General features: G+C 40.2%; 1 protein-coding gene across 9 annotated transcripts in view; it reads left to right on the top strand.

Moving 5' to 3' along the window:
- TPK1 (thiamin pyrophosphokinase 1) overlaps window positions 1–15,316 on the top strand; it is a 335,076-nt gene that overhangs the window by 216,399 nt on the left and 103,361 nt on the right. Inside the window, exon 9 of one of the 9 annotated variants that reach the window (XM_072153372.1) lies at window positions 11,240–11,262. The exons of the other annotated variants lie outside the window; for them this stretch is intronic. Within the exon in view, the coding sequence (XP_072009473.1) occupies window positions 11,240–11,247 (8 nt within the window). The 3' untranslated portion in view covers window positions 11,248–11,262. Of the gene's footprint in view, window positions 1–11,239; window positions 11,263–15,316 lie in introns of those variants that run through there. 9 annotated transcript variants of the gene reach the window in all.

Raw genomic sequence — 15,316 nt, 5'->3', positions numbered from 1 at the left:
ACAAGTGTAAAGAAAATCAGAATTAGATCGTTCACACCTACACACAGCCTTTCTGTCTCGGGTTCAGTCAAGGTCTCTGACTGTTTTGATGGAGAGAATAGCACAGCATGCAGCATTATTCTTGCTGTTAAAACTATGTAGGTGATGTCAGACAGACAATGTTCATTTTGCACAGAAGCCATAGTGCAAATGTATATGGAGACTAAAATGAAGAAAACAAAATAAGTCAATTCTCTGCCATCCAGGGCTGCTTGTGTATCACCAGGGATTCATTTTCTCATAAAGTTCTGTCAGCACTTCTTAGGGAATTAGAGAATAACTATCATGTTCTCTTAAAAGAACTTGTGATAAACTACGATTCTCATTTCAAACTGAATTAACATTTTATTTTGAATCTATAGCTCAAAAGTTGAAAAAGTAAATTTCTAGTTTTTCTTCAAAAATAACTTGCTGCATAGTTTTTTGTATCCCAAACGCCTTGCACAGTATGAGCATATGCAGTGTATGCTTGTAATTTGAAGTACTAAGAGGCCCTTTATATATTTTACAGAAATTCAAACAAAATGAAGGTTTGATTTGGAATTCACTAATATTTATCATTAATACATTCATTTAGCCTCAAAATTTAACCACATAAGCTGAATAAAAGCAGAAAATGCATCTGGGAATACATTTGTGCAGTTTTTTCCCCAAGTAAGAGGACACCCCACATGTAAAAACTGAATAAAAACAACAAATGTCCTGCTACATCAAAATTCTCCAGGCAATAAAAAGTTTTTGTTTATTTATTAGAGCATAAATGTTATATTAAACATAAACAATACACCTCACATGTGGATGTAACCTGCTGTCGGGGTACATGGCAACGCAGAAAGGAAGGAGCCATTGAGATTTTAAAGGACAGAATAGTTTTCAGGTGCCATGACATGTTTGTAGAGCCCCTGAGGTTCTCATGTGGCATTTTGGTTGCATTTTGAAAATCAATCCAAAGGCTCCACCTGCAATCGCACGTTGAGGTAAGATTGCATTTACTTTGCGTTTAGTTAACGTGTTGGAAACACAATGTTACCAAAATATGTGATCACAAGTGGAGCCTTTGGATTGCATTTCCAAAAGTTGACCCACTCCTCAATGCAGATCTCCTCTACAGCAGTGATGTTTTGGTGCTGTTGCCGGGTAACATGGACTTTTAACTCCCTCCAAAAGTTTTCTATAGGGTTGAGATATGGAGACTGGCTAGACTACTCCAGGACCTTGAACTGCTTCTTATAAAGCCACTCCTTCACTGCCCTGGCAGTGTACTTGGGATCATTGTCATGCTGAAAGACCCAGTCACATTTCATCTGCAATGCCCTTTCTGATGGACGGAGATTTGCACTCAAAATCTCACTATACATAACACCATTTATTCTTTCATGTACACGGATCAGTCGTCCTGGTCCCTTTGCAGAGAAGCAGACCCTCTTCATGATGTTGCTACCCCCATGCTTCACAGTAGGTATGGAGTTCTTTCGATGCAACTCAGCATTCACTCTGCTCTAAAGACGACTAGTTGTGTTTCTACCAAACAGTTCTAGTTTGGTTTCATATGATCATATGACATCCTCCGAATATTCTTCTAGAACATGCAAATGCTCTCAAGCAAGCTTCAAACTGGCTTATATATGTACTGGCTAATGCAGGGGGACACATATGGTGCTGCAGGATCCCCTGGTGGGGTAGTGTGTTACTGACTGTAGCCTTTATTACATTGGTCCAAGCTTTCTGCAGGTTATTCACTACAGGTAGGTCCCCTTGTGTAGTATTTGGATATTTTCTCACCGTTCTTGTGATCATTTCATCCCCACTGGGGGATATTTGCTTAGAGCCCCTGATCAAGGGAGATCAGTGGTCTTGTATGTCTTCCATTTTCTAATAATTGCTTCTTCACACCAAGCTGCTTGCCTATTGCAGATTGTCTTCCCAGCCTGGTGCAAGTCTACCAATTTTGTTGCTAGTGTCCTTCAACAGCTTTTTGGTCTTGACCATAGTGGAGTTTGCATGTTACTCTTTGAAGTTGTGGACAGGCGTCTTTTATACTGATAACAAGTTCCATTCAAACAGGAGCTAATGCTAATTAAAGAAGTTACAGGTCTGTGAGAGCCAGAAATCTTGCTTGTTTGTAGGTGACCACTTATTTGTTTTTTACCATAATTTGCAAACAATTTTTTAGACAATGTGATTTTTTGCATTTGTTTTCATATTTTGTCTCTCACAGTTGAGAGGTCTACCTATGAGTTGAGAGGTCTACCTATGATGTCAATTACAGGTCTCTGGGAGAACTTGCAAAATTGGTGCAAATTGGACAAAATACTTTTTTTACTCAATGTAGGTTAGAGCCCATGGTCGTTATTTTAATGGACTGTGTGAGAGATCCAATAAAAAGTAAACCTATTAAACCAGGGGCCCCCAAACTACGGCCCGCGAGCCACATGCGGCCCGCGGACCATTTCTAACCGGCCCCTGACGCTTGTAGCGCCAGCACCGGGGCCTTGTGGCCTTCGACTGTCTGGCAGGGGCTTCCGTCCGTCCGGACAGGAAGCTCCTGCCCGTCACTGTATAGTGCTCGATGCGGCCGGAAACGGCCGCTCGAGCACTATTACTGGAGGGATGTGGCCGGAAGACAACCACGGCGCACATCGCCGTGATGACGTCATCACGCGGCCGCGCACCCCTTCCAGATCGGACGCAGCAAAAAGATAGAAGAAGCGCGGAGACTGAGGTGAGTATACCTAAAACGGCAGGAGAAAGATTGTGGCGGCCGGGCGCCCTAATTTATAACAGCATAGGAAATAATTAGTTATGAGGGGCAGAATAGGAAATATTAATTATTAGGGGCAGAATAGGAAATAATTAATTATCAGGGGCAGCTTAGGAAATAATTAATTATTAGGGGCAGCATAGGAAATAATTAATTATTAAGGGCAGCATAGGAAATAATTATATGGGGCACCATAGGAAATAATTAATTATTAGGGGCATTATAGGGAATATTTATGAGGGGCAGAATAGGAAATAATTAGTTATGAGGGGCAGCATAGGAAATAATTAATGGTGGTTGGGGGGCATAAGAAATAATTCATTATGAGGGGCAGTCTAGTAATTAATGGGGGGGGGGGCATTATTCAATAATTAATGGAGAGGGGTCCCAGTATATTTAATAATTAATTGATCCATTAATTAATTGGGCCAATATATAAAAATAGCTCACAAGGGGGTGCAGTATATTAAATAATTAATTGAGAGGGGGCCCAGTGTATTACGGATGCGGTCACATGTACCGCTATTTATTTTTAAACTTTAGTCCGGCCCTCCAACGGCCTCAGAGGGACAGTGAACGGCCCCCAATGTAAAAAGTTTGGGGACCCCTGTTTTAAAACGATCAGTCATAGACTATAGTTTATAAGGATCCATGAAAAATAAATGACAGAGTGATGCACATTGGCCATGAAAAATAAATGTTAATGTCCATTCAAGCGAACATAATTCAGCATGTAAGGCAAAGTTCACATTTGCATCTGATGTTTTGTTAGGAGCCTCAGCCACAGATTCCATTAAAAATGTTGGAGAAAAAAGTTTTGCACACAGGACTTCATCTGGTAAAATAACACCCCAATATTGGCAATGGGGTATTTTGAGTACCATTGATGTCTGTTATATACACATGTCCGGACCTCCATGTTATTTATTGTTTGTTCTTATAATGTAGGAGAGCAATGGATCCTCTGACAGTTCTCTGAGGAAAGCATTAGTCCTCATTGTGAGGCATAATAATTTAATTATATATTTGTTTGATTATTATCCTGTCTGAATGGTTCAAACATTGCTTCACACTATAGTTTACAGAAGTATATTCTATATTTAACAAAATATCAAGGATTGTTACAGCATTACTAAATTTGTAACCAGGGGCGGCCGATTGGTTTTGGGCCGGTCCCGGGCCGGTCTGGGACTGCTGGGGCCGGTGGAAAAAAAAACAAAACACAACAACTCACCTTTCCGATGCCCCGACGCTGCTCCCCTGCTTGATTCAGTCCGGCCGCGGTGACAGCTCCGTACGGGCCGGTGTCGCGCGGATAATGACGTCAGCCGCTTGCCGACGTCATGGTCTGTGCGACGCCGGCCCGTACGGAGCTATCACCGCGGCCGGACTGAATCAAGCAGGGGAGCAGCGTCGGGGCATCAGAAAGGTGAGTTCATGTGTTTTTATTTTTATGTACTGTGCTGGCACTGTGTACCGGGGGCAGGGGCTGTGTACCGGGGGCAGGGGCTGTGTACCGGGGGCAGGGGCTGTGTACCGGGGGCAGGGGCTGTGTACCGGGGGCAGGGGCTGTGTACCGGGGGCAGGGGCTGTGTACCGGGGGCAGGGGCTGTGTACCGGGGCAATGGGCTGTATACTGGGGCTATGGGCTGTATACTGGGGCTATGGGCTGTATACTGGGGCTATGGGCTGTACACTGGGGCTATGGGCTGTACACTGGGGCTATGGGCTGTACACTGGGGCTATGGGCTGTACACTGGGGCTATGGGCTGTACACTGGGGCTATGGGCTGTACACTGGGGCTATGGGCTGTATACTGGGGCTATGGGCTGTACACTGGGGCTATGGGCTGTATACTGGGGCTATGGGCTGTACACTGGGGCTATGGGCTGTACACTGGGGCTATGGGATGTACACTGGGGCTATGGGATGTACACTGGGGCTATGGGATGTACACTGGGGCTATGGGCTGTACACTGGGGCTATGGGCTGTACACTGGGGCTATGGGCTGTACACTGGGGCTATGGGCTGTACACTGGGGCTATGGGCTGTACACTGGGGCAATGGGCTGTACACTGGGGCAATGGGCTGTACACTGGGGCAATGGGCTGTACACTGGGGCAATGGGCTGTACACTGGGGCAATGGGCTGTACACTGGGGCAATGGGCTGTACACTGGGGCTATGGGCTGGCAGGCTGTATACTGGGGCAGGGGCTGTACACTGTGGCAGGGGCAGTCTGGCTGTATACTGGGCGGACTGAATATAAAAGGAGGACTGGGGGGGCTGGCTATATAATATATATATTGCAGTGGGCTGGATGTATACTGGGATGGCACGCTGACTGTATACCGGGGGTTGGCTGGCTATATACTGGGGGAGGGGAGGGGTGCTGGCTACTAGTAATAGTAGCTATATTCCTGTACATAGGGGCAGTATTATAGTAGTTATATTCCTGTACATAGGGGCAGTATTATAGTAGTTATATTCTTGTACATAGGGGGCTGTATTAAAGTAGTTATATTCTTGTACATAGGGGGCAGTATTATAGGAGTTATATTCTTGTACATAGGGGGCAGTATTATAGTAGGTTTATTCTTGTACATAGGGGGTAGTATTATAGTAGTTATATTCCTGTACATAGGGGCAGTATTATAGTAGTTATATTCTTGTACATAGGGGGCAGTATTATAGTAGTTATATTCTTGTACATTAGGGGCAGTATTATAGTAGTTATTTTCTTGTACATAGGGGGCAGTATTATAGTAGTTATATCCTTGTACATAGAGGGCGGTATTATAGTAGTTATATTCTTGTACATAGGGGGCGGTATTATAGTAGTTATATTCTTGTACATAGGGGGCAGTATTAAAGTAGTTATATTCTTGTACATAGGGGGCAGTATTATAGTAGGTATATTCTTGTACATAGGGGGTAGTATTATAGTAGTTATATTCCTGTACATAGTGGGCAGTATTATAGTAGTTATATTCTTGTACATAGGGGGCAGTATTATAGTAGTTATATTCTTGTACATAGGGGCAGTATTATAGTAGTTATATTCTTGTACATAGGGGATAATATTATAGTAGTTCTATTCTTGTACATAGGGGGCAGTATTATAGTAGTTATATTCTTGTACATAGGGGGCAGTATTAAAGTAGTTATATTCTTGTACATAGGGGGCAGTATTATAGGAGTTATGTTCTTGTACATAGGGGGCAGTATTACAATATATTTTACTTAGGGGCAGTAGTATTATAGTAGTTACATTCTTGTTTATTGGAGAAGGTATTGTAGTATGTTTTTAGTGTACATATATGGCAGTATTAAGTTGTGTGCTCTTAAAATAGAAGTATTATTCCTGTACAAGGAGGCAGTATGAGTCTCTTTCTCTGCAGTGTACATGTTGATTTAGACCATCTATTAACAGTTTGCATGGAGTTTAGTAACTCCACCCACATCACAAGGCCACACCTACTTGTTTTGACTCCGCCCACAGAATGGGGCCACTTTTACAGTTTTTTCCAGGGCCACTTTAAATTCCCAGTCCGCCCCTGTTTGTAACAATATTTCATAAATCAATAGCACAGATTAGAATAATAGACTTTATTAAAGAAGCTAATAAAGTTTCTGATGACTTTACTCTTTACAGATAGTGGATAAACCTGTCTTCTTACAGAGCTGAATTATAAATGTATGTTCACTCTCCTCTCCTTATCTATCTGCTGTGTACAGAAAAACATTGCTTACTAATGGAATGGATAATATTTTTCTGAATAAAGTATATTAAAGGGAATCTATCAGCAGAAATTTACCTAATTAACCACCACCAGTATGTTGCTAAGCAGCTGAACACCTTCCAGATCATGTTTCTTTCATGCCTCAGTGTGGCACCTTCCTCCAGAAAATCAAAGTTGAAAGCCTCCTTCACTGTAATTGATGTTCCTGCATCCAGAGACATCACTAACCAGATCTCCTGAAGTCTGATGCATGACCTCAGTCACAGAGGAGGCGGCGTTCGGAGCTTCAGTGTTGAACTCTCCTCCTACTTCACTTTCTACAAAAAATTTACATTTCACTTCAAAGTTGATTTTCTAGATTAGGCCACCACGCAGGACCTTGAAAGAAACAAAAACTAGAAGGTGCTACGCTGTTTGACAATATACTGGTATATTGCTGGTTTATTAGGCCAATTGCTGATGAAAGGTTCCCTTTAAAAAGTTTGCTATTATCACATGTGCTATTACTTTCTGTTTGTTTTTAAATGTATTTCTACTGAGTTTTGTTTCTTTTTGACAGATAATAGCAGTAGTGGTATAAAGTGGCCATGTGCAGCTCCTCCATGTATAGCCATGTAAACAAATGAAAAATGTAAATACTACAATTGTGCTATGAATACTATCACGCTAAACATGTGGAACAATAGACAGTACTATAAATAAGGGAGGTGCAGAGAGCAAAGCAGTCAATTCTCAGCCACTCCACTGGAAATAGATGTGTCGGCTTCCTGTCCCATCCTCTGTATATTAGCTGTTGAAAACGGCTGATCTGTGGGGGTTGTTTAATATGTAATATTCATGGCTTATCCTGAGTAATATTTTAAGTACACTGTACATAGATTGTAAGCTTCTGTGATCCGAGCCCTCATTATGATTGCTTCATCTTATTTTTGTATTAATCTCTAATGTCTTATATTGTTTGTATATATCCCACAATCCGTAACGTGGTATATGATGAGCATATGTCCTTTTTAACAACAGGAGCAACCTAATTACTTTAGTAATATATGGATAAATCTAAAGGATTTTACCATAGAAGTTTTAATTGAAAATGACCTGTAAATGTGCAATAACATTATAAAAAATCCAGAATTCTTGCCTTAATTCTGAGATACATTTTGCTGTTATGTGGTGTTTTTAGATTGTAGGCTTTTTGTTTTCCACGTCTTCTGTCTGTGTTATAACGAATATATAGAGAGTTCTGGTTTCCTTTCACACATGCACTGTGAGGTGTCAGGGGAAATGCTGAGTGAACACCAGGTATCTAGAAACATCCTATCTCTGTGTTAATGAGCCCCTGAAATAAAAAGTATCTGGTCAGCTGGGAGCGTAGTGCAGGTGTAAAGAGCAGCACGTTGTCAAGATGCCAGTGTATATAAGCTAGATTTCTATTTTTAAGACCCAGAAAAGACTTATATTTTGCTTAGAATTTACACAACTACATTTTATTCTGCTTATTTCTTGATAAAGAGATTTATAATTAGTTCTTTTTTTGCTTCTGTTACTATATGTGTTATATTTATATAGATGATCTTTGTCTACTGAGTATTGAGTATTACACTGTGATGTCTCTAAGCTAATCGGGGTCCTCTAGTAATGGGCTAGTTATCACATCTTAGATATGAAACTGGGGACCTAGACCCCATCCCTAATTAGCTTCTGAGCCTATTTAATTTAATTTATAACTCTCAATATCTGGTATTTGTGGACAGTTTTATAAACAAGGTCATATCAAACCTTTCAAGCTGTCAGAGGAGAACTATGGGTTTTCTAATCACATAGTGTTTATGTATTTGTTTTTTCTTTTTTTTAACTTTGTCTTTGATGCAGTGAATATCTGAGTTTTCATCATTTCTGATCCTGTAATAATAACTGGGTTGGGAAGGGAATGTAAATTGCTACTTTTATATTGTGGAGCCTTCTTAGTAACAGGTAGGATGCAGACAATGCAGATTCCATGTACAAGTGGTTACCCATATGTTCCACTGCAGATGATATCTGTAATTATGAAAATATATAGTAAAATTTCACAATCTTGAAAGTACACAGTGTTATGATGTTCACCCTTTTGCAGAGAGTTTTCTATGCAACAACTAATGTAATCACAACAATACTTTTGTAATTATTTTTGCTATTTTTTTCATGCTCCCTGCAGCCGGTGTAAAGGAACAGGTCTGAGGTAGCTGAGCGAAAATCCATGGTAGATATTAACAGAGGGTTACAGGTTTTGGGGCGTCCAGTAGTAATCCATATTGAGGAATTGATCAACCAGTCCTAAGGGAAGCAGAGAAGCAGTGGCTATGTGCTTCTTAAGGCAGGTTGGTCTGCATAGTGGACCTTGTAACTTTTGTAAATGTCTTAAAAGCAGTCATATCTTACTATTGCGTATTCCTCTGCTCATGGCTGACAGAGTTCACCAAGCTAGGGCTTGCGACACAATTTGACAATTAAATATGGTGCTTGGTCCGAATCATTCGGACTGTCCGACGGCATGCTCCCTAATTTGTGTTGCATGAAAGCCAGCGCAGCGCGCCACAATCCCAGCACTTACTGAAGCAGTATAGTGGAACACCTTATGGGTACTGAGTGAGCGTGAACTCGGATGCACTGGGACTTGAGTACATGTGCCTTACAAAAACAATCCAACATATTGGCCCAGACCAAAAATTACAGGTTGCTTCATAGCATGACAATCCAGTTAAGCCGTGTGAAGTGATAAAGTGGTTTCTAAACTATAATGACAACATGGATCTGCTTTGGGCATGCCGCAAGTATATATGTTGACAAAGTGCTTATGTTTCAGGATTATTCTACTTTAGTGTCACAGCAGCCCAGTTCGTCATTACATATACAGAGACACAATCAAGTTCCAACTACCCTACCCTGCAGTCTTGTAGGTGTTTTTGAAAACTCACTTCCCTGGTTATTTTAATTTCCTAAGGAAGCTAACCTGGCCATGAAATATCTACTACATCATTCTCCTTTGCCTTTTAAGCATTAAGTGTGTCCCAGCCCTGATACCCTTTCAGATAGAATATCATGAATGACTGTATGCAAATGAGTCTGAGGGGTTCCAGGCTCCATAGGTGTTAATGGAGTCTGGAGCCCCAAAGGGTCATTTGCATACAATTTTTCATCCTTTAACATACATAAAGTCTTAGTGGTGTTAGAGCTGGTTCAATACCATCCTAAGCTGGGAGAAAGGCCAACTTTGACTGCCCTAGATGCGGAAAAGGCATTCGATAATGTCATCTGGGAATGGTGTTGAATCATATGTTAATCACAGGTAATTTCCTTAATTATCTGAAAGGGATGTATAATGGGCCAATGGCACACCCGGTTTTCTATCAAAATCCTTGCCAGGGATGCTCGTTCTCCCCATTACTTTTCTAGTGATGCATCCGTTCTCTTTGGTTAAGATAATTCCCTGATGGAATTAATAGATCAGTTAAAAATTTTTCTGAACATAGTTATGTTTGATACTGCAGCCCAATCTCCAAGCAGTTTGTCATATGACTCATGGGGACCAGAACAGATTGGCATATAGTTGGATGGTGAGTGGTTTACTATTACTTTTTATTTATTCATACCTATGTTATTATTAGAAACAGTAACTAGACTGTGGTTCTATTCATAATAATAATAATAATAATAATAACAATGTATTGTCTTCAAGGGGAAATGAGTATGTCACATACGTGTAAAACAAATAATTCATAAAAACATACAGTATACATACACTATAAAAATTTATAGAAAGTATAAAGAACATACAATATAAACACTTATATACCCTTACTGCAATTCTGGGAGACCCCAGTTATTCATCAAGTGAAGTGTGCTTGGCACAAATGATTTTTGTATTTGTCAGTTCGACATTTCATCTCAATGAATCGATCATTAAAGTTTCTTAAATGTACTCAGGATAACAAAATAACACATTCTCTAATTCACTGTTATTAACAAAAATACAGCATTTCACAGATTTAATTCCAACCTGTCTCCATCAGTCCTGGTGTACACAATTTCAGTTGCCCCTAGACACAACCCTGTAACTTCTGACTTACGATTGGGGCGCCAACTTTGATTTCTGTGTGACGGCCGTGGAGATTTCTGTCTCTCTGCTCCTTGCTCTCTAGCCCTCTCTAGATTTGTAGCAGAGATGACAGTGTGTAATAGGCATCTCATGTGTCTTATCATCTCACCTCTGATCTGTCTCATCTCTCTCATTCTATGTGTCAGTTACTAGTACAATGTTAAGAAGCTAATTGAAATTGTAGATAAAGTATACCGTGATAATCTAACCACACTGTCAGCTCACAGAACTAGAGGGATCATAATGGGGCTTGATACATCTGCCCCAATGTGTCTGCTTAGAGAGTCCCCGTCCACACCCTGGAATTTTACATCCATCACTGCGTGATATGAGGTAAAACAGCCATAAAACTGAGTAAAATTGTAAAGTAAGGGGTTAAATTGATTTTTATTGTGTAAACTTCACAAGGGGATTGAGATTTCAGAATGTTCCCCTTTATATCTACTTCTCCGCAATAGGATCAGGCATCTGATCAAATCTTTTGGACACACAACAGAGTAACGCAGTCTCCCAAACTTTAAGCCGATTATGTTTGTCACCTTCTTCACTATTTTCTTACAGTTTCTTGATTTCCACTCAGACAAAGAAGGACCCCAAGCACATACCTCAAAAAATAAGGTACCCATAACAACTTCCTCATTGCCTTCCTGCACACTTGGTCTACTTGCAACTGCCAGTTTAATTCATCATCAAGTATTACTCTGATATATTTATACTCTGTTACTCTCTCAAGTTCCACCCCATCTATAGCCAGTGGTTCAATTGGATGCCAACTGTTCCTAGAAAATTCTATTACCATCTCTTCTTTTTTTTCGAGAGGTTAAGCTTTAGGCTCTTTGTTGAACACCAGTGTGAAAATATTAACATCTGTAAATTCGCCGACTGCAGCGAGTGCACTGGTTGGGGGACAGGAACGCCGGCCCACCCCCTAGGCGGCCACGCCCCCATTCATGCCCCTCCATACCTCCATGCTGTGGAGGTGCTAGAAAGGGGGGGGGGGATAATCACAAGTGATAGCACTTGTGTGGCGCAGAAGCCCTGATATATACCCCTTGTATGTGTATATGTGATGTGTATATGCTCTATATGTAACTTGCATGTGTCTATTTTTTAAGTGGGAAGGTGGGGCCCCATTCAGAAGCCTCCTAGTTACTCCCCTTACAATAAGATGTTTGTTTCTAAGCATACATTTTTAAATGATCATTTAAAGTAAATATTGTTACATATATCTATGTATCTATGTATAAATTTACTCAGCGTCTGCTTTTGTCCTCCACCAGACTAAATTCTGGTAATATCTGACATAAAAGAAAGAAGGGTGTGCACATTGTACAGCATAATATGTATATAACATAAATGTGATGTGTATATGCTATATGGTGTGCATGTACTGTATGTGTGTGTATGTGCATATGTCATGTGTTTATGCTCTATATGTGTGTGTAAGAGTGTATAAATGTGTGTTTATGAGTGTAAAAATGTATGTTTATATATATATATAGGTATAGAAATGTGTGTATATATGAGTGTAATATGTATACTTTTAAAAGGCAAGGGTGGCGCCATTCAAAAGTCAGTTCTCTAAAATAATAACTATGGCATGTTTAGACTGCAATTTACCAACTATCTGCTGTGTTATGTTGAAAAAGTCTTGCTCAAGCATGCGATTTTCATTTACTTACTTTTTCCAGTGTGCCCCAATATGTCTAACATTACATAAAGGTATTGAACATCTTTTATATTTTCTCAATGGTTTCACCGTGACATTTCAGGAAATTACATTTGTCCCTTGTCCTCTTGACTAATATTCCCATAAGCACCAGTATCTATGCAAGGTAATGCCTGTAATGAAAATGTATTCAAAACCTCCTATGTGAGGGCTTCATATCACATTGTGTAAAATGTAGTCATAATGTATTTTCAATATAGACGTGGTTATGTTCATGACCTCTTTTCTTTATTCTTCTGGCAAAAGTCTAACATTTTGTGTGATTGATCATTCAGGCAGACTATTCAGAAGTTCTCATTGTGACAGATTTAACTATGAATTTTATAAACTCACTAGCCGCTGGCCTGGCATATTGTTAATGGGCTAGTCAAAATAAAATATGTCTATACCATCTAGAACGGGAAGCGAAGTGATTAAATTTATATACAAAATTGTATGCAACAGAAAAAGATTATCATTGTAATCCAGAAATATATCAGTGAAAACCTCTTTGGGCACATCATGGTTTAACTTTATTATGAGATTTCCCATCATGCCACACATTCCACTGCATTGTGCAGTCATTTGATTTTTAACTCGCAGTGGTTTATGAGCTAAGCCTGCTGTTTCTCTGCAAGGAAATGTACTTTTTTGTCTTTTTAAGTGGTTTATTGTTTCATTTTGCTTTGTGATCTTCATTATGCAACCTGCTATACCTCATTTACAGAATTAAGCACTGTATGTCGTGTCCCTAATAAAGGGCATATCCCTAAATGCTGACATTGTACTCTCATGCGCAGGAAATTACATCAGGCTAGCATGCTCCTTTCTGACTTCAGTTTTAAGTGTGATTCAGTTTACATAACACAGTTTAATAGAACCCACGATATCCTAAGTTAAAGGGCAAATCCCTACTTATAGAGTTATCCCCTAAGCCATTTTCATAGGAAGATGACAAGCATGCACCCTGCAGATTCATTCAGTTTTATGGGAGTGGCATACAGTGCTTTGCAAACTCCAACTGATCCTGTGGGTAGTAAATGGGGCGGCAGAGTGCTAGTGAGAACAAGATCCCCAGCAGTCAGACCCTCGCTGTTCACCTTGTTATCCCCTATCCTGTGGATAGGAGATCACTTCATAAGTTGGGATAAACCCTTCAATAGAGTGGGGGTCTTTTGTTCAATAACTTCTTTAATGGGCTGAATACAGATAAGCTACTAAGAACGTATTTCTTTTTTCTCTCTCTGGAGGACCTTTCTCGTCAAGAATTACTTAGCCAAACCAATTATTTACTGGGGACCTGGGTTGTATGTTCTCTCTGTGTTTGTGTGGGTTTCCTCCGGGTCCTCCAGTTTCCTCCCACACTCCAAAACATACTGGTAGGTTGATTAGATTGTGAATCCCATTGTGGACATGGACCGATTTGGCAAGCTCTGTGCAGCGCTGCGTAATCTGTGAGCGCTATATAAATAAAGGAATAATAATAATAATAATTATTTGTATGATCAATGGGGAGATGTCATCAGGGAGTACCCTATAGCTCTTTCTGTATGCACAGTCTAACATGGGGGGGGGGGGGCGGTGGGTGACGATCTCTCATACAACTGTTCCCAACTAGAGCAAAGATTAAAATTAATAAATGACAAGCTATACTGAATCCTTCCCCCCAAAAGTATATATCCTGCTGCTCGGCTCTTCCTTCTCTGTAACATGCCACATGCAGATTGTACTGCATTTTCAGGGTGACAGATTCATGTAAAAGCATTGTGGATAGTAAATAATGGATGAGAGAAAGAGTTACAACAGTAGACTTCTTCTTTAGCTTCATACTTGCCACAAGTAAGAAATGGCAACTATCACAGTACTTCGTGTCCTGTTCTGATGCTGCATATCGTAAACTGGAAACACAGACAGTTCAGCGTTAACAGAGTAGTAGTAGTAGTAGAAGTGTTTATGAAATCCATTCTCCCTTTGCCCAAGTCAAAAAGATATATGTCTATGTGCAGTTGTGTGGTCAGCAGAGAATTGGTTCTTCTTACATTGAATGGCAAACTGTGTCACAGCTTTTTTGAAAAATGACTTTCTCTCAAAGACTTCAGGATCTGTAATTTTTCACAAAAATGGTAAAATTCTGTAGTTTCTGAAACCTTGGACATTTTAGATCAATATATCATTGGAGGGATGGAAGATCATAGATAACTTAATCCAAAAGTAAAGTTATAAATGTTTATATGAAATGTAAACAAACAAACGTAGTGTTCAGCTCCTACCACGTGAAGACGCGGAGTGAAGGAGAGCACGGATCCTCATTCCAGCAAAGAGATACAGGCAGTCCCCGGGTTACATATAAGATAGGGTCTGTAGGTTTGTTCTTAAGTTGAATTTGTATGTAAGTCGGAACTGTATATTTTATCATTGTAATCCCAGAACTTTTTTGGTCTCTGTGACAATTGGATTTTAAAAATGTTGGGTTGTCATAAGAATCAGAATTAACCCCAAAGCTTCATTACAGACACCTTTGATAACTGTTACAGCTGTTTATTGTAGCCTAGGACTAATGCACAATAAATTACCAATATCCAGAGGTCCGTTTGTAACTAGGGGTCGTATGTTAGTCGAGTGTTCTTAAGTAGGGGACCGCCTGTATCCAAATTTTGTGCAAGCACGATCCAGGTCAGTCCAAACCAGGCACAGCGTTGAATAAAACTTCTTCTTTATTCAAGGCATTTTAAAAGACATGAGGATACATCATAATTTCCAACGCGTTTCAGACGCGGTGTGCGTCCTTAATCATGGATTACAATGCTTAGTGCAGGTAAAACATTTAAATGAATGGGAACATGTCATGTGACAAAACCAAACCTCCTACAGGGGAGGGAACAATATAATTCAGCTGTTGATGTAACCATGGTGACATTAGGCGGGTAAGC

This window comes from Engystomops pustulosus, chromosome 5 (genome assembly GCF_040894005.1).
Source record: "Engystomops pustulosus chromosome 5, aEngPut4.maternal, whole genome shotgun sequence".
Lineage (NCBI taxonomy): Eukaryota > Metazoa > Chordata > Amphibia > Anura > Leptodactylidae > Engystomops > Engystomops pustulosus.
The sequence above is the reverse complement of the archived record's forward strand: the minus strand, read 5'-3'. Positions and strand labels throughout refer to the sequence as shown.